Source organism: Athene cunicularia (genome assembly GCF_003259725.1).
Source record: "Athene cunicularia isolate RWA chromosome 1 unlocalized genomic scaffold, athCun1 chr1_part2, whole genome shotgun sequence".
NCBI lineage: Eukaryota > Metazoa > Chordata > Aves > Strigiformes > Strigidae > Athene > Athene cunicularia.
This window is the reverse complement of record NW_020799092.1, coordinates 79230537-79258476: the sequence shown is the minus strand read 5'-3', so window position 1 is coordinate 79258476 and position 27940 is coordinate 79230537. Positions and strand designations below refer to the sequence as shown.

The 27940-nt window shown below is 45.5% G+C and overlaps 1 protein-coding gene across 1 annotated transcript in view; it reads left to right on the top strand.

The window, feature by feature from the left end:
- PLXNA4 (plexin A4) overlaps window positions 1–24101 on the top strand; it is a 454909-nt gene extending 430808 nt beyond the window's left edge. Inside the window, exons 27-32 of the mRNA XM_026862957.1 lie at window positions 1035–1134; window positions 4207–4397; window positions 8080–8249; window positions 10854–11066; window positions 20378–20528; window positions 21275–24101. Of these exons, the coding sequence (XP_026718758.1) occupies window positions 1035–1134; window positions 4207–4397; window positions 8080–8249; window positions 10854–11066; window positions 20378–20528; window positions 21275–21370 (921 nt within the window). The 3' untranslated portion in view covers window positions 21371–24101. The remainder of the gene's footprint in view (window positions 1–1034; window positions 1135–4206; window positions 4398–8079; window positions 8250–10853; window positions 11067–20377; window positions 20529–21274) is intronic.
- The last annotated feature ends 3839 nt before the right edge of the window (window positions 24102–27940 follow it).

The window sequence follows — 27940 nt, the reverse complement described above, 5'->3', positions numbered from 1 at the left end:
TTTTTTTTTTTTTTTTTTTTTTTTTTTTTTTCTCTGTGCTTTTTCCAGTTGTTTGCTTCAGGCAGAGTTCCTGGCTATATGCATGAGCTGGGGCAGAACAGGTCTCAGCTGCCGGGGTGTCAAACTCTACATCATTTTCCCTGGCTATCCTGAGGGCAGACACAGAGCATGCTGGGACAGACACTGGTATTCCTGTTGCCTCAGTTTCCCCATCTGTAACATGGGGCTAAAACTACAAAGAGCCAATAATTGCCTTCCATGATTGCTGAGGGGCTATTTAATTAGCCTCTGCAGTACTTTGAAGATGAAAAACTCTATGCAAGTGCTAATTATTATTATTACACAGACAAGAGTTAGACGTTGTTAAGCATTTTTTTTTTTCACCCGTCTCCTTTTTATGATGTCTTATTTATCACAGATATTCCTGATATGGCTCCTCAGAGCCACTAGCTTGTTAACATTTCTGATACAGGACCCACATGAATCACCTAGCTGTAGAAATGGAAAGTCTGGCTCATTTCAGAAAGCTCTGTTGTCTGTTGAAACAGCATCCCGTGACATCCTGGAGCACAGCTACTCCAAATCTGCTGCTTTCCCCTGTCTAAGACCTTCTGACACAGGAATCCTTGTGCGACATCCCATCTTTGATGTCTGAAATAGCTCAGATGATTTTATTCTCCTCATCCACATACAAGCGTCCTTGTGAAGAACCTACTGTCAACTTCACTGAGGTTAATGCAAAGGCTCACGTTGTCTTCACTGGGCTTTGAATCAGGACCTGAATGGAGCAGAGTCTGCTGTGTCATTAGTTGTCCTATTGCCCATGTGCAGGCTTCCAGCGGTGTGAGAGGAGATTTTGTCCATTTTTTGTTAATAGACCCACTGAAGAAGACATCTGTAGCTTTGGGCCAAAGCTACTGTCCTGACGACAGTGAGACCGGTTTATGGCTCCGCTGTTTGAATTTCTGCTGTCATTGGCATACTCCTCAGCCAGTTTTCAGAAGATTATTGACAAAGTACCTTTTTCTCTACAGGTGCCAGATGGATCTGTGGTAGCTTTAGTCTCCAAGCAAGTCACTGCCTACAATGCAGTCAACAACTCCACAGTCTCCCGGACGTCAGCCAGCAAGTACGGTAAGGATGTGTGTGCTGATGGGGATTGAGAGAGCACTGGAGAAGAGATCTCAGATGTCACAGTGGTTACAAGACACTGAGCACCAGCAGAGAGAAGGATAGGCAAATGACTAGTTGGTAAGATTGCTTGAGTGCTGGCAAGAGGAGAGGATTTAGCCATCTAAAACTTTAGCATCTGGTCCAAGCTGTTGATCCAAGTGGTTGGATTGCTCTTGGGAAGTACTTCTCCTCCCTCATTAATGAAAGGAGGAGCCTATATAATTACCTGCCTACATTTTAGATCACTGAATCTTAGTCTTAGAGTTTACACGGGGAGAAGCGCTGCATGCTGCATGGGCTCAGTCGTTCTAGTGGGCAAAATCCTTGGAGTATGGTCTGTTGTGAAGACAAATCTGTTGCACAGATGAGGAGTCTCAATCTACATAGGGCATAGCCTGTCTCCAGTTACATCTCAGTGTGGATGATGTGTGTCCCACCCAGCTATCTTATTATCCCGAGGGAATCTGCACCTGGAATAATAATGAAAATAGCTAACTGAGCTTTTACATCACTGTATCTCAAGGCAGTGGATTGTTGTTCCCACTTTACCCATGAGACACCTGAGAATGAGATAGCTGTGAAATAGATACCAGGTGGAAATTCTTCTGGAGAGACAAACAGAGACCTCCTGAGTCTCACTCACACCATCACGCACCTTTCTCCCCTGTGCTAGAACTGCAGCCCAGGATGTGTCTCATTATGGTGATACTGGCCAGCAAAGCAAAACATCTCTAATGTGCAACCAGAGTGCTGCAAAACCACCCTCCAACCTGCATGCAGCTGTCATATCAGTTTATTATTATTTTTTTAATTTAAGAAAGCATCTCCAATCCTTCTTACTCCCTTTAGCTCGAGGGAAAGTACAGTTACTCAGTGTCCAGAGGATCCCCCTTCCTCTTTCTCCAAGGACATAAGCAATCCACCAGACCTTATTAAAATTCATCCGCTTTGCCATGTTGTTGCAATTACTGAAAGACACAGTGACCTTTGAAAAGGAAGACTAGAGGGGGGGTAATTTCTGTTGGATTTCTTTAATTCTTTTGCCATTTGATTTTTTTCAGAAGGGAGTGGGGAAGAATGCAGGGGGAGGAGAAGATGTGGTGGGTCAGAAGTGATTGTTAATTGCAATTAAGAAAACAGCATCCAGAGAGAAAAAGTGTATTTGGTCTGATAATTAATATGTAAAGATTGGTAATGCATTAATGAGGCTGATTCAGATCTTACTACAGAAAGGTGCAACACACTTCTGTTAATTATGGTTGGAAAATACTATCTGCACCATTGCTGGAAGGTCAGGGAGGGGGGTATGCCTCATGCCATCACTCAGAGGCAAAAGGAGGTAAAATTTGGAGACTAAAGGTGCCCTAGGAGAGGAAATATGGGTGAGCCCACCTGGCGTTCTGGTTTACTTTCTGTCAAAACAAGATTTTGGAGAAGGACGTGAAGAGGATGGCTGGGCAGGAATTACTAGATTGCTTTGATGCCAAAGGAGGAGGGAAGGCAGCTTCTCCTGAGTCTGGGAATGAAGAACTAGACAAGAGGTTTGCTACATCATGTTTGCTACATCAATATTACTATGTGCGAAGGCCACAGCCTGTTCTTTGGCCATAATGTCAAGCAGTGTGGCATGGTATGGCTAACATCCATATGGGTAAAACAAGTTGTACTTAACCATAGTGGTTACCACGAGTAGCTGGTACTATCCCCTGAACCACTCCTAGGCAGTATCTGACACTGTGACACTGCTAGTTGTCCCAGGCCAAAGCTTTTTGCCAGGGAACATGATAAGAGGCAAAGAGCACGGCTAACTGAAAGTGTTTGAGCCTCATTTAATTTAACAGTGTGGGCCAGTGATTCTCAACCTGTGGTCTACAGACCCCTGGGGGGCCTCAGTGTCATCACCAAAGGCACCTTCTTTTCCCACAGCCCCCTCCCCTCAATGGTCCTCTCATACTCAAGACCCCCCCCCATGCCTGTCCTGACACGGTGGTATATTTAGTGCTAGTATGGTTGCTGGGACCCACTTTAACTAAGTGGTTTTTCTCTTAAAGTCATTTTCCTTACCCAATGGCCCTCTTTAGGGCTGCAACAGGGCTGAAGTCTGTTCCTCCAAGTGGTGGCCCTGGACCCGTAAACAAAAATATAGGGTGACTGAACACAGACAAACAAGGGGGGAGGTGAGAAGAATTGTAAAAGCTTTTCATCAAATTTTAATGTAAAATTTGGCATCAATTTCAGAATTAGCATGTTAAAATACCATAAAACGGGCCAACTGAGCAAGAAGAGTGTTGATGCTGTTGTTTTAAATTCATATGGAAACTTTGCAATAAAGATACAATAGGAGTTTGTGCCTTAACAGATTAACTTATTTCCCCTTCTCTCCCAATTTGAAGACCCTTCACGAGGAAATGGAATTAAATATTTGGTGCATTCTAGAGCTTTAAATCTTGGGTTAAGTCTTGGTGGTCCGTGGCCACAAAAGGTATTTAAAAGGGGCCTGTGGTGAAGGAAAGGTTGAGAACCCCTGGTATAGACACTGACATTGTGTCTGGCTTGGCTGACATCCCTTGTCTTTGCTGAGAAAATCACTCAGACATAAGATAATACTACATTGATAAGGCCTCCTGGTCCATATAGCTGCTTTGTGGGCTTCTCTGTCTCACATCGTCATTCCACCAGAAGATATACCTGTGTTGCCTAATGTTATGAATTGGTTGATGGAAAGATATTTAATACTAATATGGAAATACAGAGCTTGTGAGAGCAGGGACATTTCAGTACTGCGACATCCTTCCTTCTTTGGAGACCAAACTAACGTCTCTCTAGAGTGGACTCACCAGCTGTGATTGTCTCAGCCCCACACCAGAATCTGTATGAGCATCCACTCCATATACTGAATGGGAGAGGTACCTGCTACCGAACTGATTAAATACTTCTATTAGCTGGCATGTCATTAGCATATTTCCCCCGTGAAACCTGTTAACCCCAATCCAAGTGTTACTAGGGCTGAGACACATGCACCTCTCTTTGCAGAAAACATGATCCGTTACACAGGCAGCCCAGACAGCCTCCGTTCCCGCACACCCATGATCACCCCTGACCTTGAGAGCGGAGTCAAGATGTGGCACTTGGTGAAGAACCATGAACATGGTGACCAAAAAGAGGGTGACCGGGGCAGCAAGATGGTTTCTGAGATCTACTTGACAAGACTACTTGCCACCAAGGTACATGGTGGGGGAAGGGAAGAGGGTGAGAATTTATTTTTTTTTTTTTAAGGCTGAAGTGGAGCTTCTTGCCTACAAGAAATGAGAGGCTGCTCAAAGGATGCTGAAGCAGGGTAAGGAAAGAAGAGCAGAAGGAAAATAGAGCAAGAGGAGTGCTCAAAGTATGTAGGGAAGGAGCTTGAACTTAGAAAGCAGAGTCAGGAAAAGGACATTGGAGAGCAATGAGGAGTAATGAACCCAGGGCCATGAGACTGGTGGAGAGTCAATGCAGGGGTAGGCGCTGGGGTTATTGATTATACTGGCTTGTAGTTTGTACCAGAATTGATCAGATGAAGAGCCAGGGAGTAAATGTGCTCAGATAAGGTTCCAAGGATGTGTCATGCTTTACAGTCTGAAATGAGCTGCTATGCTACAAAACCCTGAGTTTTGTGCTACAAGTCCTTCTTCACCTTTCCCCTGGACCCATAAAGACTCTTGTGCTGATGACTTGTCAGGGATTTCAGTTGACCATGATGAAGCTAATAAGTGGCCAACTCCAAGGGAATCAAGAAGAGTAAGATGCTCATACCCACTGAGACATGGAAAGCTCAGGGTTTCCAAAGAGAAAATACAGACTGGGGGGGAGCAGAGCAGAGACATCCTGAACTGAATCTCTAGACACATCTCGCACATCATATCTGGCCCACGGCAGGGCTCTGCAGAGAGGGCAAAGACTTTACTGGGAAGCTGGTAAGATCCCACCTTCTCAATCCATATTCCCCAAAATGCTGGAAACCAGCGTCCTACATGGGTGCCTGCCAGACCCTGCAAAACTGTAGTAGGGCTGTTAGTGAGTGTTTAATGTAATTGGGAATGCAGCACCATGAGGACACTTGCAGAGTGGAGATCACTCAAGCTGACAGGTCTAAAACTTACTGCAGTGGGCTTTGGCTCTGGGACAGCCACAGAAAGTGGCTTAATTTCCATTTTCTGCACAGAAAGAACTCACTGTCACTCACCAGCATGCTGTCCCTTCCCTGAGAAGGGGATGGCCAGCGCTTGCTGCAGCTGGCTTGCTCTGGGGTTGACAAAAGATATCAGACCTTTCAACTTCTTTCATCTCTGACCAAGACTACCCTCCACCTAACTCACCTCTAAAGGCTCTGCAGGAGCGTGGGCAAAAGAAGTTTTCTGAGTTTACATCTGTTTGCCCTTCCACTCTGTGGATGATTGTCTCTTTGGAGAAGCCTACATTAATGAAGAGGCTGCAATGATCTTCTTTTGCACCCCGGCAGGGAGCAGGGCAGGTGGGGAAGGCGGCAGTACAATCAGACACAAGCTCCCTGTGCAGTTCTGCTTTCCCCTTGCAGCGCAGAGCATCGCTGTGCCTGAACCTCTCTGACATGAGAGTTATCTCAGTGCATCCCAGAAGTGGAAACTGCAAGATAGCTGTGACTCAGGTGTTATCTCACCCCATTCTGAGCAGGGTTAAACCAAGCAGCCATCATACAGCTCAATCTTCCTCCCTTTTCTGAAATTTTAACTATTACCCTTTCTTGTCAGAGTGTTAACAGGCACATTTTCATGTGTTCATGCAAACGCCGGCTGAGTTTGCCCATCAGACAGGCCTCCATCACATGCTTTAAGTCCTCCTATACAGCTTTACCTGCACATTTGTTCCTCAGCTCATTTTGCCTCTGATGTCTGACTCTCCCTGCAGCCTCACTCAGACTGTCTACGTTGCAGTGGGATTTGAAGATAAAGTGGCTTTTTCTTTAGCCCCTGGTACATGCCCAGCTCCCTGGCATCAAGCTGCTTTTATGGATCACACAATGTAAAAAGAAAATAATACTCCCCAGGGCTCAGGCCCCAGCTGGTGTAAACCATCAAGCGTTGGACTGGTGCTGATTTACGCTGTCTGGGGATACGGCCCCTACCCCACCACTGATTCGCTTTTGCTTTCTGTTCCGGATCACAAACTCAACACTTGGGGCTTTTTTTTTTTTTTTTTTTTTTTTTTTTTTTTTGACGGCAGGAAAGCAGCTGCATAACTTGCACAGCAACAGAAAGAGTAGAAAGGCTGGGGGTTTATTGTTTCCCCTCTTGGGCTGAGCAATTTTCTTTTCTCATCATGACCATTTGAGGGAGGGAGCAGGGAGAGAGCAATTGCTGGTAATGCAATCCCAGGGAATACTTAGTTAAACTGACAATTTTTATTCTGGTAAATCCCTGACCTCTGAGACCTAGAGTCCCTTGCCTAAAAGCCTCAGAGGTTTTCTTTGTGTTTGTGTGGGTGAGCATGTAGAGAACTAATTCCCTTCAGAAACTGAACCTGAGGGCAGATCTGCCATGTCAGACCAACAAGATTTCCCCTCGGGGGTCCTTTCTGAGTCAGACACGCTGCAGGGCTTTATTCACCCAGTAGGAGTTCACACAAGCAAAAGGTACCTCTGTTTCCCAAAGAATAAATCAAGTGGTGAATCAGCAAGAGACACCAGATTTCTAATTAAGTATTTGTTAGCACTATGTAAACTTGAGCCACTCTGGTGGAACCTGGTGCTTCATTTCGAGTAAGGAGAAATTCTTTCCTGGGTCTGCAGAGAAAGGGGAGGGTTTTATTTTTCAGAAGAGGAAATTTTCTATATCAGGAAACGTTTGCTGGAGATTTGATTGCTTGATGTTATTTCAGCAGCCATATGGTTTGTTCACATATAAATTCCTATGAAGCTCCAGTGGCAGAGCAGAGGTTCACATGTGGGCTATAGCTTCCCATCCAGCAGGGAAAACGTGCCTTGCCTGGTTCCCCCCAAAACCCAGCCTGCAGATCGTTTGGTTATCACAGCTTCTCAACTGCCCCCTCTCTTGAGTCTGGTTGCCCTCTGATATTCCAGCTCCTTGCCTTCTTGATAAAGGTCAACTGGTTTGTCCAGGGTGGGTCTCCAAGCACAGGATCTGGGATTCTCCTCCCAGAGGAGCATAAGAAGACTTCTGTAGTCTCTGCAGTGGACGTTACTGAGGTCTGCAAAGCAGTATCTGACACATCCCTGCGTTGCTCCCAGGGTTTGCCTCAGTCCCATGTCATTGGGTAGTAAAAAATGAGGAGGCCTCTTGGAGGTTGAGGTGAAGTTTGTGTTATTTGTTATACTACTCACACATATAAAACAGCCATCTCTCTCCAACTACTCTTATCCCATTTGTCTCAATGACACTTTCTGCTCTGCTCTACAGTCATCTAGTCCCAGCTTAAGAATTGGCCCTGGATGGAAGCCAGCATAGCAAATGGCTAGTTTTTGTCTCACGCGTGCACTAAAGCAGTTGGGGATAGGCTGCAGAGGAGAGGAATCTCAGTGGAAACACATCACCACATACCTGAGATGGGGCAAGGTATCCCACCACAGCTCAGCCACCCTTCCTGGCAGGGAGTGCTACCAACAGAGAGGACAAGCAGTATCCTGAACTGCTACGTCTGTCTACTGACTAGATGAGGCAGATATCGTGAAGATGCACATGCCTGCTTAAAGATATCTCTAGTGGAATTTCCAACTCATGTCACATTTAGCAGATATTAGACGGCTCCCACTTTTCAGTCAAACTTTCTGGGCCTGATCCACAGACATACTCTGTTTTCAGTGGGTTACTGAAATTCAACGTCCTCTCCCCACCTTGGTATCTCACGTTCTTCTTTCCTTCATTCTCCCAACAGGGCACCCTCCAGAAATTTGTAGACGACCTCTTTGAGACCATCTTCAGCACTGCTCACCGTGGCAGTGCACTTCCCCTGGCTATCAAATACATGTTTGACTTCCTGGATGAGCAGGCTGACAAGCACAACATCCATGACCCCCACGTGCGGCACACCTGGAAGAGCAATTGGTGAGTGAGACACTCCAGTACAGTCCAGCAACGGGTCCTGGACTGGAAGGAGAGTAGAGAAACATGTGGTTTGGGATCTGGCTGCTGGGAAAGCTGGGGAGCCTGGCATGGTGTTCAGAGAACCAGGATCAGTCTTCCCAAGGAATTGGGGAAGTCAGAAGATCCCAGATTCTACAGGATGATTTCAAGGATGGAGTGCTTTGGCTAAACAGGTCCCACTTTGCCCTGGATTACATGGGGATGGCAGTATCTCTGAGAGGCCTCATGAGGAAGAATAGTGAAGTGTTTAACTGCTGCAGTGCCTAGGCGTATAGGAATATCTAGGGAGGTATAGGAGAGGATTCAGCACCACTGTCTTCATCTAGACTGGGTTTGAATTCCCACTACAGTCAGAGGAGGTCTAGAGCTCCATTTCTTTGCCCACACATAGGCATCTAGTACCGTCTGAGCTATTTTCAGGTATCACAGAGATCTGCAGGGGATGTGCAGCACCCACAGGAGACCTGTACTCTCCTGGGCTGGTAGCTGGAGACCAGGAGAGCATCTCATGGTAGTAAACACTTGAAGGGTCTGGAGCTGGATGTGCGTCTCTTTTGGAGCAAGTGACAAAGCCTGATATCAGCCCCCTGCTCCAGCTGCCTGGCAGGAGCCCCTTTTTGTACGTGTAGTGGGACAGCGGGGAAAAGCCAGGATGGGTGGAGAGAAAAGATCTCTGCGGCTCCTCTCCGCTGAGTCTCCCTGTTGGAAAGAGTCCCCTGGGGAATTGCTCCCTCCCCTTCTCCTGTGCAAATACAGGGACTATAAAAGGAACAGCAGAGGAGAGCCATGGGGCTCCCAGCTCATGCATTTTTTCCTTTTACCAGCCACGCTGATGGCAGATCGTCACAGCGCAGTGACATAAAAAAAGAAACCCCATGCACCAAAGAGGCTTTCAACTAATGAAACATTAGCATATTATTAACATTATCTGCGGCACTAATCTAAGGCTGATTGCAGCCACTCAGACTAAATGAGCAGGAGGTTTATTTAAGGGGGAGGGGGGAAGGCAGTGTGTGTGTGTGTATGTGGGAAAAGGGGCAGTATGAAGAAATCTGTTCAATCAGATTAAATTAACTCATAGTCACATCACGGGCTTCATTATTCCCAGCTAGGGACATCATCTCCCCAGCCCCTCCCCGCACTCGTACACACACTCAGGCACACATACATGCACTCTGCCTGTCCTCACTGTGGCTGTGTTTACCATCCAAACACCTGCAGAAGAAGTTCTACACGGTTCACTCATCCACCTCGTCCCCCAACAGATGAACCTCCTTTCTCAGCCTAAAATGTTTACCCATCACAGCTCCATCAGGTCTCGTTGCCAGCATCTCCCACTTCTCCTGAACTTGGCTGACAGGATCACCTGTGTGGGGCTTTCCTCACATTTCTTCAGTGATTTAGCTGGTTCAGGAGAACACACCGTTGTTTAGGAAAATTTGGTGTCATCCCTCTGCCAGGACATGCTAGACTTCCTGCTGTTACCCAAAATACATCGGACTTAGAGATGAATTTTTTATGGTGCTGTGAACACATGAGAGTCATGAGTAAATGGAAGGAACTGAGGAACTGGGGAGTTTAGCCTGAATATCAGGTGAATTTGTTAAGCTGAAGAATAACCTCCTCTTGGGAAGGTGCAGACACTGAAGGTAGACTTAGCAGTCTCCCTGACAGAGAGACACGAGTTTGACTCTGTGATCAGTGAGACATCTCAGCTGCTAGGCCACGATCATATGAATGCATTTGCCTTGAGAAAAAGGCTTGAGGCAAAGGCTGGAGGTAGATACCTCAGGGCATCTCACACAAATGAACTGCTCTTTTGAGAAAAAGGAGGGGGAAAAAGGGCTTTCAATTGCAGTTGGAATAACATTTCCGTGGTTAGGGCAGATCTATTTTCATTTCAAAGGTTGCAATACTTGTTTCCCCCTTCCTTTTTTCCCTTGAGGCGACAGGTTTTTCCCTGTCATGTAAGGACATCTTCATGCCCGATGTGCTGGGATCATATGTGGGCTTGGGCTTGAGCTGCATACACGGTGTCCACATCACACGCTGAATCCTGTTAGCAATCCTAATCTCGACCTGGGAGCTCTACATACCTCTCTTCCCATGGGGCTGCTATGAAGGCTAAAAGCCAAGTCCCTCCGTGACAAATGTTCACCGTAATTTTGCGGATGCAATGCCTATCCTTGTCTGATGAGGCAGCCAACAGGTGCAACTTTACATTGCAACTTAGCGTAGAGAAGATAGGAGACACTTTCATCACTTCAATTATGCTCCCATTAATTATGTGCAACTTCAGTAAGATGGTATTGACATTAAGGCTGACAAAATCTGGCTTGTAAGGATAACAGGGATAAAAGCCATCCCCGAGATGACTCCACTGCCATCCCTAGACTCCTGTAGGAGAGGAATTTATTGTATATCAAAGCTTGTCCCAGAATCCTTATCTCCACATCGCGATCTTCAATTCCAATCCGCCATTTACCATTGTAACCTCACGCAACAGAGCCTATGAACTTTGCACTGACCGACTCCCTTTTTCCACCCCTCCCGCCCCTCCTGCAGCCTGCCGTTACGGTTCTGGGTTAACATGATCAAGAACCCACAGTTTGTCTTCGACATCCACAAGAACAGCATCACAGATGCCTGCCTCTCTGTAGTGGCTCAGACTTTCATGGACTCCTGTTCAACCTCAGAGCACCGTCTGGGCAAAGACTCACCCTCCAACAAGCTTCTCTACGCCAAGGACATCCCCAGCTACAAGAACTGGGTGGAAAGGTGAGTTTTAGCTCTAGAAATAGGAATAACCTAAACAAGTGATACAATGAGGCCCTGCTTCATGGGTGGAGGTAGGAGACATCATCAGTATTGCTTTTGGTAGGTGCTTCTTGGCTTTTCTTCTTTGGTTATTGCCTAAGTAGAAAGCTCCGTGTTAGCCTTTTATTCCCATGCGCCTTGAAGCAGAGATGGAAATTTAATTAGAAGTGTGAATGGAAGGTGTTTGGCTTCATTGTTACTCTTGAGGAGAAACTGTTGAGAAGCGATAGAGGGAGGAAGGAAGGGGAGGTGATGTGTTTGAGCCCTGTGAAGTACACGGGCTTCCAAGTCTTTCCACACAGCCCAGAAGAGGTTTGCTGTTCACAGCATCGTTGTGACAGACCCCACACTGCCCAGATCCCAAGGGTCATACAATTATCTTCCCTGATTCCAAGGCCAGTAACTTTCCTGTGCTCTGTCCAGTAGCTTTTCTGTGCTTTGAATGAGATGCCATAAGATTGCTGGTGACTGAAGGTCTGCAGGCGTTTTCAAAAATGTGAGAGGTCTTTCCAATCATTTTATCCACATCTTCAAGACCTGTATCTGTACTGATCAATCTACTGCACTGAAGGCCAGTGTCTGGCAAAACTACTCTACAGGGAGTACAACCAAGACAACTATTCCTGCAGTATATAGGGGCTTCAGTTTCTTTACGATTTTCCACAGGACAAAGCAAATAGCCTCTCTTGCACTCCATTCAGTAGGAGCCTGTCTTCTGGAGCAAGCCTTGCAGAAGTTGATCTGTGCTTTGTTTTCCAATACGCTACGCTTGCTTGGTGTTATTGACAGGTTTGGGAACTGCACAGATGGAGAATGATTACTCCTCTATAAATATAAAGATGGGTTTACCTTACAGTCCATTCCTGTGCAAAGCCATGCGGTTTTAAGCAATGATTTATCTGGATGACTTCGTAGGCACTATCTAAAATTGATACCATGTCATGCAGGTTATGAGAGACCTCTGCTACTGTAGGCATAGTGTGCTGTAAACCACTTTCCTTTGGTGGGGCTGGTTTCTCTCATTTTGTGAAAGAAGAGCACGGATGATCAAAGAGCTCTGTCCCCTAGTCGGCACGAGGTGACATTTTTTACAGTAATGCTCCCATTAGTCTCTGATTTGTCTGGACAATTATTTTTAGATGTGGTTAAACACTTCTGCAAATGTCGTTTCTAGGCAACCTGTAAGGCTCTTACAAGCTACCTTGCTTAATTATGACCTACTTCTGGTGCTGTGTCCAAGTTTCTTCGTATGTATTGAGGTTGATTGCTGGATTGATCTGTAGAGGGGGAAAGAGGTGTTAGAGATTCATTTAGAAATCAAGTTTGCACCAACCGTGACCCAAAGGTGTCATACTCCAGTGGTGCTTTTAGTCTCCAGCTTTGGAGGTGGTACATTTGAGAGACCAGCTGAGGCACATAGGTGAAGAACAGGGTATTTCCTCATGCAACACCAGAAGGCTGCAGTTTCCATTTTGGTTTTGCAGTATTGATTTCACTTTACAACTTTTTGGAGCTACATCCTGTTGCCCAGTGATCTTCAGCAATAGGTTTTGCATTTCCCTGGAAGTTTTCCCGAATAACTGGGTTTGCAAACAAGGTACATAACACCTCCTGCTGCTAGTAAACAGCACTGGATTTCTGTGCCCAGCATGTGCTGGGTTGTTATCTGCACCGATCTCTGACAACTCGAACTGAAGCCCAAGGGGAGGCTGTGGGTTTTGGAATATGGTTAGAGCTTCTGCCCTGCTTGTATTTTTGTGTGTCTATTCCACTGACTCAAGGCAGTGGCACCTGGATGCTGTGGTAGATCAAAGAAAAAACATATCAAGGATGAATAAAATATAATTTCAGTTCTACCTTGAGATAATGAATTCCTTTGCTCCATACTGCAACTGTACTTTGAGGCAGTTATTCCAAATCCAAAGGCTTCCCGTACTGGTTGGAGCTATTTCTATAGTCAGCATCAGCTGGAGATGGCATCCTTCAAGACCACTAGACTTCTTCAAAGAGCGAATTGTAAGATAAAAAGATTTTCAGTCGGGGAGTTTAAGAAGCAGTTGAGTAAATCAGAAGAACCTGAAATCGAATGAACTTCTTTGATGAAGAAGAAACTCTAAGAGGGCAATTAGGCAGTGGTAGATTGTAACCCAACTTGAAGGCATTCTGGAGTAAAGACAGACTCCTGACTTTTAAAAGGTCTGTTGAAAGGGTAGCTGAGCTGGGTTACTCCAGGCCATCCTTCTGCAACTGCTGGTTTCTCAGTGTGGAGTGTGCCTTTAGGAATCACAAACCTCAAATCAGGGAATGAACTTGGCATAAGAAGCAGCCATGAGTGAAAAGTACACTCCTGCAATCCTTCCAAGATTAGTTTTCCATCTCTTTAGATTGTGAATGTATGTTGGGAAGGGAATAGCTACAGATCCTGGCCTGACCAAAGGTCTACCTCCACATAGTAAACAACTGGGAGTTTGATTTCAACAGTCCCTTTTTAATGCTACGGGAAGCAGAGGTGGACTCTGCCTGTTGAAACAATCCCACTGAAAAATCCTGACTTTTGGGGAAAATTAATTTCAGCATTCAAATTACATGCCCAGGGCTCTTTCACTGTGGAAACGCATGGCTAAACAGTATCTAGGTGCAGCCACAACTTGGGTTTCCTGCCGAGGAAGGTGAGGCCTGACTGAGACAGGAGAACTAACTCAGAAAATGGGGACAGGCTATTTGGTTTTTGTTGAAGCTATGAAGAGTCAGACTACAGTTCTAAAACAAGGTGGAGGCTTTTCAATTATCATTATATGAGTCTTTTGAAAAAAGAGGAAAAGAATGGGAACGGTAGACCAGATTCTCATCTGACTTCTATTAGTAAAACTCCATAGGCTTTGCTGAATTTATATTAGAGCAGCTTCAGATCTGCATCTTTTCAAGTTTACTTCAAATGTCCCCTTTGAGCCTAGAAATCTGGAGAACTTGGGAGCATTTGATGCAATCCCCAAGCAATACAAAGGGGAGCCTGTTCTAATTGGGACTGTCTCATTAGCATTCATCACCACACTGAAAAGATGACAAAGGGCTGTGGCTGACCTTTCATTTCTCTCCATGCTGCCAAGCTTATGATAACACTTGTTTGAACTTCATTAACACCATTTAATTGCCTGCATCGCAATCAATACGATGTTTCCCTACCAAAGCCTGGCATGGAGGCAGAGATGTGGGAGACTCAAAAGGGACAGAGCACAAAAAAGCAGAAGCCAAAGAGTTTTTCCATTGCACACTGGTGCCCAAAATACCTGAAGTGCTGCAAGGAGAGGAACCGCTGCTTTTTTTTTTTTTTTTTTCCTCATCCCTGCAGGGACTTGGTCTCCTTTTGGCTGCTTATTGTCCATTAAAAATAGCCCCTGAAAGAAAAGCTGAAAGTCAAGGGAGACATTGCAAGTGTTCTTAACACCTTGAGAGTCTTCCAGTGAAGACTATTAAAAATAGATTTGCCAGGTTTGGGATGAAAAGACTTTTAAAGTGATGGGATGAAAAGACTTTTAAAGTGACCTGATCCATGGGATTCAGCGTTATAACATCTACACTTTATTATGTTAACCTGTGTACAAATGCTACCTGGCCTAAATGTTGGTACCCAGGTCCCGGGTCCATGAATTTATCTATTTCCTTTTTCTGAACCAATTATGTTTTGCATGGTGTTTAGCCTTCAGATGTCAAGGTCTTAAGCTTGTTGGAAAATGCTGTGGGAGTGTGTTTTGAGTGCTCAAAATGGATAGTCTGTACCCATTCAGGATCTAACCTACATAACTTGTCAGCCTGTAGTTTCAGGATTCTCTGGTCAATAGATGGTCTCCTCTAGTGCAGTGCTTGTGATGTCTGTTGGCCACTTTGCAGCAAGCTTTAGAAAGAAAGACAAATTGGACTAGTTTATTACAATAAAGATTATAAGCTGCGTGCACCCTAACATTGTAAGTTATTGAGGTTTTAAAGAAACACCGGGGTGACTCCAAGGTCTTTGAAAGAGAGCATCAAATGACAGGTGCAAATCCTGGCTCTACTTTTAAAAATGTGGTTTTCTGTGTCTCCTTTTTCTGCCAGAAAGAAGGCTCAAGATATAACATACCAAGGGTCACGTTAGAGGGGTGTTGTCAGTAGAGATAATAATAACCGGTGCTGGAAGGGGCCTCAGGAGGTCAACCCAGCCAGCTCCTGCCTCAGGGCAGGATCAGCTCTGTCTAAAGCCTTCCTGACAAATGCTTGTCTACCCCTTTGTTAAAGGCCTCCAACGACAGAGCCTCTGCTTTCCTCAGGCAATCCATCCCTGCGCTTCTCTGTCCTTCCCAGCAGAGTGTTTTCCCTGATGGCCAGTCAAAATCTCCCTGGCTGTAATTAAACCCCACGCCACCTCATTGCATCCCACGGGGACAGGGGGTACAGCCCATTCCCTGCCTCTCTGCTGCAGCTTTTGGTGCATCTGAAGACTGATGGCTTGTCTTTCTTCAATTTTAGTCTCCAAAAACCTCCTGATGTTTTCTCATCACAGGAGCATGCTGTTCCTACATAGTGCAGTTTTCAGCAGGCAAGATGAAAATGTGTCTATCCGCAGAGAGCACAGCCTCAGACCCACACATCTTCTGCACTGAGATGCTTGGAGAGTTTCTTCTCCCAGAGAAAACTACCTGTGCATCAATTCATTCTTAAGCCATTGACTCAGTGCTGCCCACCCATTCTCTACCATTTATTCCAAGATGAAAAGCATCAGGAAAAGCCGTGCACATGCAAAATGAAATCATTGCTCTAGCTAGGGGATGCATATACAGACAGAATTGTTCCCTCAAGCTCTTCAAGGCAAATCTGTGGAAGAGCTGACAGGTCTTCAGCTAACTCGGGGAGCCCTACCTTTTGCTTAGCTGTCATGCTATTATCGACAATGTCCAATCAGTGTCCAACAGCCTGGCTTTGAACTTCTCTCTGAAATAATATCAGCCTGGGCTAACAGAGCCTCATGGCTGTCTGTAGCTGAATCAGCACAAACGCAAACTTTGCAGCTCAGATTCCTCACAGGAAACTAAAATTGCCATGCTGTGTCAACAGAAGAACTGGCAGCATGCCCTTGCATTGCTTCACTTCATCCCATAAAAGAGCTGGTCACTAGGTCGCGCCTAAGCTTTCCCTCAGCCCTTCTCTGCTGTAGCGGTCCCCCAACATCCCTTCCACGCATCTCTTCCTCCTTCAGTGGTCTGGATACAGCCGGCTATTGCATAACCCTAATTATGTTATTGCTGTAATTGCGTCTGCCGTCTGCAGCACATGGATTCGTTACAAGCTTTTCATATGCTAAAATGATTATTAATGAGCGCAGTCCCAACCCAGAGACGGCACAACAACAGCCATGACAAAAAGATCTTTTGGAAGACAATTAGCTCCATGCTAAGCTGCCTAAACTGCGGCCGCGGTGCTGGAAAATTTCACTGAAGAGGAAGCACTGGCAACACAGATTTTTTTTTTTTTTCCTTCTCTTTTGATAAGTTAATGAGTTACTGAGTGGCAGCAGGCACAGTAATTCTTGTGAAACAGCTCCACGAGGGAGACTTTCCTGGTTGGTACCGAAGGCAAGAACATTTACCCCTGACTAAACAGAGAGCAAGTTGTATTCCCAGGTCAGCGTTGTATTGCTTTCCTTAGAAAAACAAAACAAAACAAGCAAAACAAAATAAAGACAACCCAGGGAAAGAGAAGGATGTGAAAGGAACAATTATTTTTGAGAGTCAGAGGGAACACTACTATATACTGGTGCATTCCTAACCCTTCGCCATGCAACAGTGGCAGTGGATGGTCTCATGGGGTCTCCTGTTCAAGCCACGCTGGGGTGAGTTGCTGTGCTAATGATACCTATGAAATCACCTCCTATGGTCTAATAGTAATCCTCACATCCTGCATCTGAGTTGCTGATGTGCCTGAGTGACGGATTTACCCAAATTTCTCCGGGGTTTTATTGCTTCTGAAGTCTAATGAACACATTTTCTGACACATCAGAGAATGAACAGCCTTGAGGTAAGAACTCGGGCTCCTCCTGTGATTCAGGGGAAACTCAAGCACGTAAGGCATAGATATGCATTTATGGATCTTCTAGAAACAACTGGGAGTACAGAGGAGGTAGCAAGTCTACAGCACCAGGCCAGCAAGTAGTGCACATCTGATGAAGTAGTCACCATTTTCCACTTTGGACTCACTGTCTTGAGCCTTTGGAGACAGGCTAAGCTAGATTTGCTGCTTTGCTACCTTTCTGTCTCATTCAGAGGGAATCTGGCTTGTTCTTGTCTTCCCAACCTCCTGCTGGCCTCTGGGGCTGTGGAAGTGTGAGTCAGTGATCTCTCCATGTCTTAGGGGAGGTCTGGTGGCCCTCAGCTTAAGGGTGCTCACGGGAGCAGCACAGTGAAAGAGCATCTCGCTCCCCTCTGCGTTGCCTCACAGTTCAGCTATGGTGTAAGTGAGAGCTGTCGACTGCCGTGGCAAAGGGAAGCAGCACGCAGGCAGCCTCCAAATGCCAGCAGTGAAAATGTGAGGACCTCTGGGGTTTGGTGACAGCATCACAGTGGGTTTGAAGACATTAGGGGTATGCAAATGACAGAGAGGCCCTAAGTACCTCTGAGGATCTGGGCTCAGATAGAAGGTAAATAAAGACTCAGCAGGGATGTTGTCATCTCCCTGCTAGGATGCTTTAATATACACATTCATCCTTTCTTTAGATAGTGCAATGATGGCTTCATTAGAAACACTTCTGTATAAACAAGTCATTCGGCCACGGCAGAGTTCTGATGGAAGAACATTATATGTCTTCTCCGTGTACTAGCAGCTAGGTTTGATTATTGGTACATGGGTTTGTTTTTTGTGGGTTTTTTTTCCTTCTTTTTCTTTTATTTTTCCCATAAAACATACTTCCACAATATCTTGGTTTATAGTCTTAATGGGAAACGACTGTTCAGGTGTGTGATGGCCAGGGAGCTGAGTCTGGGGGAGAGCAGGACATGGTGGTGGGTCCATGACCCAAGAACACTAAGATCACAGCTTGGGAGTCTGTCATGGCTGGAGAGGCCTCCAAGCCCTGAAACTCGTTTTTTTGCATCCCATACTTCATTTCAAGGAGCACTACGTGCTGCTTTTCCTTGTTCAGATGAGTCATGGGAGTGTTAAGCTGCTGGGAAAATATCTCTGCAAGTCTGGAAAGGGACTGGGGAGCTTTCAGACCCTTGTGAGTCACAGACTTGGGAGAAAGCTGCTGGCAGGTGAAAGGGAGACAGGACAAACTTGGAGAAGCAGACGATACATGTGTCGGTGTTTCACTTTTTGGAAGCACTCTATCCCTACACCCACTATCCTGCCACCATGTGATGTCTAGCTGAACCGGAGAGGAAAAGGAGCATTTCAACTGGTTGTTAGAACCAGACTTGCAAATACAATACAGTACCTCTGCTTTCCTCCACCGGCCTCATTTATTTTTGCTGTGATGTAATCCCCTTCACTTTTCATTTCACCCAGCAGGAGGGTGCCTATGCAATATTCATGAGGAGCTGGGCTCTTCTCCATGGGCTCGTCTTATGCACCATAAATCAATGCATTTCACTGCATTGCAGGCTGTTTTTCTTCACAAGTCTATGAACTGTGCTGGTTGCACACGGACGGAGTTTTATTTGGCAGACCTTGCTTTTTGGCCATAGGACTGCTGGTCAGCAGTGTGCTCTGGCGAGCCTGCAATAGCACTGTCATGGTGCCACCAGTTCCTGACACTTTCTCTTGTCAGAAGTCCGTGCAGCACAAGTCTGATTTTTGTCCAGCTGCTGCTGCTGAGACCTTTTAGAGTTTTTTCTGGGAGTGGCAAAGGTCTAGAAATATTTATTCATCCTGCTCACCATCTTATCTTGGAGGTAATTCTGCAGGACAGGTCCTCACAGGATTTCTACGTGCCTGCTTTACTTGTTCATAGATGACTCTTAAGGTCCCATTGGGGTTAGGCAGAGTGTAAAGCAAAATCAAGCTCAGACCACTCGTCAGTGGAGTACTGGGAGTGGGCAATATTTAGAACATTGGACTGAGTTAGACTAGGATATTTGGCTGATCCTGAGCCCACAGTACAAGATGATAAGGACTCCATGTCGTTGTGCATACTGGATGTTGCAGTAAAGTTAATGAGGTTTGCATGAGTGTTTATGATAAGCCAGGGTCTAGCTTTGGAAGCAGTCAGGCTAGAAGACTACACACAGAGCTGGAAGAAGGACCTCTGCCTCCTATGTCTTTCCCTTCAAAGAGTTACATCAACCCCACTCCGCAAAACCAGGATAGCAACTGAGACCAACCCATTGCAATTAAATCAGGATGGGACTGCCGGGCACAAACCCAGACTGAGCAAATCTGGAGCCTTCTGGTGTGGAGGGGTTTCCTCTCACTGCTCTTGCACCGTGCTGTCTTTCGTAGGGGACTTCAGCAGCTGCTTGTCCTGCTCTGTCATGGGGAGTATTTTCCCACTTGTCTGACTGAAGGATCCTTATCATACAGCACTTCAGTGTCCAATTTCTCTGCAGTAGAAAACAGCCTCCATCTCAGCAGGTGTCTCAATGCTGTTTACAGGACACCTGTCAGCTCTTTTGGTTCCCCGTCCCCTCTGCCTCCTAATTATAAAACTGTGGATTGCTGCAGCTATGGGCTTTTTTTCTTTCTTTTTTTTTTTTTTTCCTTGTGCACAAAATGTCAAATTGCAGAAATTAAAAATGTAAATGATGGCGTCTAATTAACCAGTTGACAGCAGAGCACAGCTGCGAGTGACAGTGACTGATTACCTTCCGCAAACCTTGTCCTCCAAGACCTGCCTTACCCAGGGGACGAAGGACATTGAAAATAGCAACTTCCTTAAAGAGACATTGCTCTGATGATGAAGCCTTGTGGGCAGTGGTTCTGCAGGGTCCATATCCTATGGATAAAGCCCCAGTCCTCTTGAGCTCAAGAGGAGTAACGTTGACTCCTAAAGAAATCAGGTTTTCCCCAGTCAGACTGGGGATGGGAGTGTTGAAGCCTGTCGCCACAAACCATAGGGCATTATAAACTATTAAACATTGAACAAATACAAACTATTAAAATATATCAGGTATATACCAGGTATATCATTGATGCACCAGAAGACCCTGAATGTGCTACGTATGTTCTTTCTCCTTATCGTTGGTGGCTTTCATCTCTTGACTCTGTGCTCTCTCCTCTCAAGAAACATCTATATTTATCTCTTTCAGGTACTATTCAGACATTGCCAAAATGCCAGCAATCAGTGACCAGGACATGAACGCATACTTGGCTGAGCAGTCTCGCATGCATATGAACGAGTTCAACACTATGAGTGCGCTCTCAGAGATTTACTCCTACGTTGGCAAGTACAGTGAGGAGGTAAGAGCCTTGGATGGAGAAAAGCAGTTGCAGGACCATGGGACAGCCCACCCATTCCCAGGGCCCAGCAAGTGTCACAGATAACTATCTTCATCTTGGCTAGGGGCATGATGGATTTAAGGAATGAAAAGCAAGGCCTGGGCTCTGGAAAGGGAAAGTCTGGGATTATTGGTCTCCCAAGTACTCTTCCATCCAGATCCCTGTTACTTTTGTCTCCTCTTATGGATCAATCCGATCTAGCTGGGTTTCACTAGTTGATAGTCAGATGTTAGCTTGCTACAGAGGAGCCCTATGTGAGCTCTGCATCACATGTGGCCAAAAGTCGTTTAAGCATGTGTGCCCAGCGCCATTACAGACACCCTAAAGCACCCAAGAATGGTCCAACAAGCACGACACAGGACTTAAAGATGACCAGCATGGTTCTGTGTGTTGAAAACCAGGTGAGACCCTTTAGGACATCTCAAATGGCATGGCAAGGTAATGAATAAAGCTACTAAATAACTGATTTCCAAGAATCTATCTGATTGGTTGCAATCTAGTGTCCTGCATTTAGTCACGCCAACCCCAAACTGCCTGCCTAGTTCCCTGCTGGCTGACTGACCTGCTCTGCATGAATTAAGCTAAACCTGGGACCTACAGTAGAGAAAGTTAACCCTCATCTGCTGCTATAAGATGCTGGACACAGTCTTTTGGGGCAAAACCAAAAAAATAAAATCCCTATCCCTTCTTTCTCTCTCCTTTTCCAGATTCTGGGAGCCCTTGATCAAGATGACCAGGCTGGGAAACAGAAACTTGCCTACAAACTTGAACAAGTCATAACCCTCATGAGCATAGACAGCTGAGAACTGTCCTGCCAGGGACACCCTGGGAGGGATAAACCAAGTCGTGCCTCACTCAAGATCATCATCTTTACCAAGTGCAAGTTTTGATCGGCTGTAAGCAGAGTCACCTGAACAGCGCTCCTCTCTCTCTCTCTCTCTCAATCTCTCTCTCCCTCTCTCTCTCTCTCCCCCTCTCCCTTCTCTTTCAAAGTCTATGGACAAAATGACAAAGCCCCAGGGGTTAAAAGAAAAGACTGCAGAGGAATCTTGGCTCTGGGGACATCAAGACTTTCAGGTGGAGCTCTCCTTTTCACAGCTTCCCCTCTGCCTTTGCCCTAGAGAAAAACTATTACACACAAAACAAACCCCACAAACCCTCCCCCCACATCACATCATCACTCTGCAGATGGGAAATTGGGAGGTAACTTCTGTCATGCTGCTTTAACTGCCCTCCAAGGGCTGTAGAGCCTCTGGAGTGGACATGAAAATGAACTCAGTATTACTAAAAGTCTCCCCAAAGGGAAGGCAGCCTGCCTTGCAGGGATCCTGGAGGGCAGGAGCAAATCGAGATCCTCTCCTGCAGAGCCATTGCAACTCTATCTCTTGATAGTGACCCACTGGGAGAGGAACCCCAAGGCTCCCCCAAAAATGCCACAGCTCCATCCAGAGTGAGACCATTGTGGCTCTTATCTGCCTGGGCAAACGGCGGTGTAGCTGCTCTCTTGGGGCAGGGGAAGGGTCAAGAGGGGAGGATGAGACCAACACTCCCCTGCCCATGTGTTTCATATGGTTATTCTTATTTTTCAAAGAGACCTGTGTCCCCCTCCGTCTTTCCCATTGTTTCCTGTTGGTTGTAGCACTGCGGCAAAAACACTCTCTCTGCTCAGTGGCATCACGGTGGTGGTTCTGTTCCTTCTGGCAATGGACAGCACAGCAGCTCCCTCGTTCCCACCTCAGCCTGGAAAGCAAGAGCCACAAAGTCTCATTTTGTTCCAGGCAAGGAGCTCGGCCTCAAAAAAACAACCAGAGGGTTTGTTGTTTTGTTTTTTTTTTTTTTTCAGAGCTGTTAGTTGTTTCCATGTTGTTTCCTCAACTGGAACAAAGCTATTGTTTCATCATAGGTTATGAAGGATATTGAAGGGCTTGCCATGAAGCAAGGTGGTGCATAGGACTGATGGTAAAACCTTCCTTCAAAGCCACTCCTAAGAGGAATTGTCAGCACATGTTTTGGAAGGAAATCTTGGAGGAAATCCAAATGAAACACTGCAAAATATTCTTCTACCTAGATACCCCCAGCCGAACTGCATGTCTTCTGAAGGTCTCTGAACCACTGTAAACTCATCTGCCTTTTGGTGCCAGCTCCTGGCCTTTCCTCTTCTCCATTTCTGGAACCAACAGGCCATGCTGAAGGCACAGTTGCTGTCTGGGAAGGATTTGCTCTCTCTTTGCACTTCCTATCCCTTCAGAGATCACTGTCCCAACAGGACAATTATGAGTGATTACCCTGTCCTATCCTCCGCTCAGCTCCTCCAAAACAACATCTCAACCTGTTTCATGGCCAACTGAAGAGGAGCGAGCTCCCGTGTCTCTTCTGCGTTTGGCTATTCTGTTCATACAGCCGCCAGCCCGGGTAACACCATGGTTCAGCGTAGTGGGAGACCCTCAGGGTCTTGTACGCCATGGAGGCAAGAGCTGTGTCTGGATTCATCTCACCAGAAATGAGCAGAGCTTACTAGCAGATGGAGGAGTGGCTTGATGCCACGGTGAATCAGCCCACATTCATCTCACACCATCCTCAGCGCTGCAACCTGGAGCACCTACTTTGCACCTGGAGGGAGGAAGGGGTAAAGACAGGGTGTGTAAATTGATTACAGAATGAGTGCATTTGCTTTTATTCATGCCTCTTGCTAACAAACCAGGACCTCTTCAGAGTGATGGATGGTGAGTGCATCTAACGGGGGATGTGGTGCCAACAGGAGTTAGTCAGCAAGCGGGTTTCATTCAGCCAAGGAGATACACACGTAGGCAAGCCTTTCTAACACCATTTAAATAACAGCAGTCCAAAACTGGATGTGTCTGTGGGGAGAATACCACAAGATTCATATTGAAACAGCAAACTTAGGGACACGCCTTGGTTTTAAAACCCCAGACATTTCTCTCTTGATTATAATTATTATTATTTTGTGCGTGCGTGCGTGTGTGTGTATATCTGTGTGCGCGTGTGTGTTATTTCCTTTTGATTTTGCTTGCTTTCTGTTTGATTGCTGAGCTGATGGACTCATCATGCACCTTATGGACATCTCAGCATTTTTAAGAGGCCTGCGCATTGGGGGTGATTTGGGTTTGGTTGGTTCTGCCATGGTTTTGTTGATCCATTTAGTAATGTCGGCGCATGTTCCAGATCCATTGATTATGGCTGTGAAAGTGGGGTGGAAGTCCCACCAGAGCCAGTGGTAAGAAAATTACAACAACAACACATACACAATATTTTTTATAAGTACATAAAAAAGGAAAATTAAAAAAAAAAAAAAAAAAAAGGAAGAAACCAAAGGTTTTGACAAACAAAGTGCCACAAAAGAAAAAATATGGACCCTATTGTCATGCCTTGTACTCACAGCTGGATGGTAGGAGTCTAAGGACAAATAGCTGGCTTGGAGGGAAGTGGTTATGAGTGATGGGCTATACTGCCTGGACATGCGCACGCACATGAAAGGAAGAAGAAGCTGGTGGTTTGTTTGTTTTTGTTTTTTTTTTTTAAAAAAAATATCAAAGTGAACTGGTGTAATCCTGCACTGTTACTGAAGTCAGACGAACACCACAGGGGAAATCTGAGACTCACCCTGTTTCTTTCTGATGTTTTCAGGTCTGTGTTTTTGTTTCATTATGGTTGTTTACCATTGTTATTATTTTATTTCTTCTTGTTGGTACGGCATTTTTCATCTGTAATATAAATATATATATTTTCAAGAAAAACTTGAACACCTCAGAGACACTGAGAATGAAACACTTAAGGGAAATGGGAAGTGCCACGAGATTGGTGTCTTACCCTTCCCATGTTCCCATTTAGGCATTTCCGTTTTTTCTCCACCCTCTTCTTTCTCCCATCCCCGGGATTTGAAAGAAAATCTGTAATTTGCTTATCTTTCATCTCCTCCTTGTTTTTCTTCTTGTTTTTCTTTACCTGGTGTTTGATCTGGTTTAGGTTTTCGTTTGGAAAATGTGCCAGAATCGTGATGTAAATGCGTGGGCTTCCTCCCCTGTCCCCTTCAGTGCCCTCCCCATTTCCAGTCACTGTCCCAGCATCCCCCAGTCTATGAGAGGTCTTGGCATCTTTCTTCCCAGCCTCACCTATTGAGCTAACTATTTTTTAAATGCATGTAAAATACAACTGAAAACAAAGACACAAGCAGAAGAATGAGCCCTACTACAACATGGATGAGTTATTTTCCTCTTCCTTTGATTTGTTTCCCCCCCACCTCTCTTTCCACCCTTGACTAAAAATGTCCAATAGACAGTATGCCACACTGTTTTTCAAGCCACATGGACACAGCTGGAGCCAAAGTCCCTAGAAATCAATGGACAAGCTCCTAATATCCAGAATAGGCCAGATGATTGGCTGATCTCTATGGGTATTTCTCAAACACTGCAATCATGACAATGAATGCTAACATCGTCAGTGGGGAAGGGGGACTCATGAAGACTCTCTGTGGTCCTACTGAGAGAGCTATGATTATTTTCTCACTGCAGAGTTTGGTCCGGGACTTCGCATCTGGGTTAGAGAAACAAAAGGTGAACAGACCCTCTGCAAACACATCTCGTCCTCCCTGTGAGTGTACCCACCCAACAGTGACACACCGAGCTGAGACATATCCATCATGTCATGTGCTTTTGCAGACTGAGCCTTCCAGTAAACACTGTTGTGGGAAAAGCTGTGTGTTTTCTGGACGATGGTGCTAGAGATTGTGATCATTCGACAGAGCGCTGAGGGATCTGGTGTAGTTGGGAACTGTCAGTGTTAGGTCAATGGTTGGACTGGATGATCTTCAAGGTCTTTTCCAACCGAGATGATTCTGTAAATAATTATGTAAATAATTTGAACACACAGCATGAGAGAACTACCAAAAAGGAGAAATACATCCGCCCAAGGGCATCTTCCTCTCCCAACATGCCTCAGTCCTTCTCTTCCCACTATTCATTCTGCTCTGAACTTATCTGAAGGTTTGGTCCAATCCAGCACACACCAGCCTCACTCTGTTAGGTAAGAGGGCTTTGATAACTTTCTCAACTGTAGTTTCACCACTGCAGTTGTCTTACCACACCCCTTTGACACTGGGGACCATAAACAATCAATGACATGAAGAAAATTTACCAGCGGAATTTTGGTTGGCATTTGTTTTAATTGAAAAGCGATTATGAATGTTTCCAGATCGTGTGCATTAGCCCACAGGAAGGTGTTTGCCGTGAAGGGAGAGAGACCAAGTAAATCACATAATTGTCGTCATTATTTTTAATAATGCAATTGAAAACAGATAAATAGAGTTTTAAGAGTCCAGTGGCCAGTCTCACCATGGAGTCAGCCAACACAAAGACTACATATCCCTTCCACATTTCCTAAAATCCAGGATTCCTATGATGTAACAACCCAACCACAAAAGAGTTAAGAGGAATTTCTTTTAAAGTAGGCCAAACCACAAAACATCTATCTGTCCTTCCCCAAGGCTTTAGTGAAGTGCTTTGGAAAGAGACACTATTATGTGGAAGACTCTTCCAAAGGAAGTTTGGAAACCTGAAAGGACTGAGTCCCAGGGCTGCTCTTAGCAGGGCATACATTTGTGTCTCCACAAAGGACTCTTATGTCCAAGGACCATCTCACACCAAAAAGAAAAGTCTGTGTTGCTGGAAATGACCAGCACTACTCTCGCCCATCACCGAGCATCAATAAAACAAGTCATGCTTCAGCCTTACCAGCAGCCTGTAGAAGAATTACTCTTGAAGCAGATTGATCTGATAGTGTGGAACATTGTCACTGTAGGTAGCTTGGCACTGTAAAAGAACTGAGAGAGAGGAAGAAAACTGGTCCTGCCTTGAAAATTCCCGAGGAAAGCTCTAGTGTGTAAGAAAGAGCTTTGTTCATCCATAGAATTCTGATGCTTTCTAGGGTGGCCTTTGCCGATGTGGGAAGATGCCGTGACCAGCTGAGCACTTGGACAGAACCCTGTCAGTCCCAACAAGGTGGGTTTTGTCCCTCTCTACTTCCTGGTTCAGCATTTAGCTAGAGAACCCCGACAGAGGGCACTGTACAGAAATGTGCATTGTGGTCCCACCAGGTTTGTGTCGGGTTTGGGGATCTCACCAAAAATTGCATCCAGGAACCCAGTTGGCATATCCCCCACTCTTGAATGAGGAAATCAGTATAAAAATCCAGCTCTCGAATCCGTGGTGTTGTTTAAACTTCTCTGAGCCTCTGATAACCTGCTCTCCTGGGATGACCGGGGGAGCCCAGGAGTGGATCTCTTTCTCCAAACTAGGGAGCTGTGTTCATTTACAGGTTCATAGTAGACTGTGTTTCTCTGTTGACATCCCTCACCATGACAGTTGTTGGGTAGAGAAGTATTGGCATAGCCTCAGTGATGCTGGGATGACTTAGTGCATCCGATGAGTAGTAAAATAGTTGTTCTCCAGAGCAAGTGGAGGTGTTGGTCTGTCCTAGCTCTTGCCAGGCAAACTTGGTATGGAGCAGGCAACTGATGAAGCAAGTGAAATGTCATGGTGTGCGCCTCAGCCTCCTGGCCATTCACAGCCCGAGTTTTTCTGCTTTGCACTCAGTGCTGTTCCCATTTCAGAGTTATCATTCGGTCTGTGGAGTCCTGCAGTTTTCCCTCACCTCTGCCGCTGTGCAATGCTGCTTCTTACAAAAAAAAAAAAAAAAAAAAAAAAAAAAACAAACAAAAAAAAACAAAACAAAAAAAAGGCTGTGTTGTCTTGCAGGGGATAACAGTTTTGCAGAGAATGCTTTGAAAACGGAGCTCGTCAACCGTGTTTTATTTGGGATGGCTCAGTTCATTACATTGTTAGAGAAACACCCAAGGCTTACAGCAACAAATTAATTTATAGAAAGATGTCAAAAAAAAAAAAATTTACACTTGGAAAAAATAAAACCACCAAAAAAAAACCCTAGCAAGGATATAAAGCTGCTTAGTCTAATCGAACTGTCATGTGTGTGATTTCTGTTGTTGTCGTCGTTGTTGTTTGTTCATTGGCGCTTCTCTTTGTGTTAATCTTCTGTTCTAAAAACGGAGAGTTTACCTCAAGAAAATTTCTTTCTGCTTGGAAGCAGATCACCTCAAAGATACTCGCAGCAGAGAGCAGTGTGAAGGGAAGCTCAGTAAAGCAAACCTGGGTGTGGAAAACAGGGAAAAAAACCAGGACATTTAGTCTCTTTCAGCATTCCCTTCTCTTAATAGTGTGAGTTGGTGTGGCTACTTGACTCTGAAGGGAGCCTTTCGCAGTAGGAGAGTTTACTGTTTACTTTCAGATAGACTGAGGCACAAGAGCCAGTTGGAGAAATCAAGGCACGTGTCCAAGCTTGCA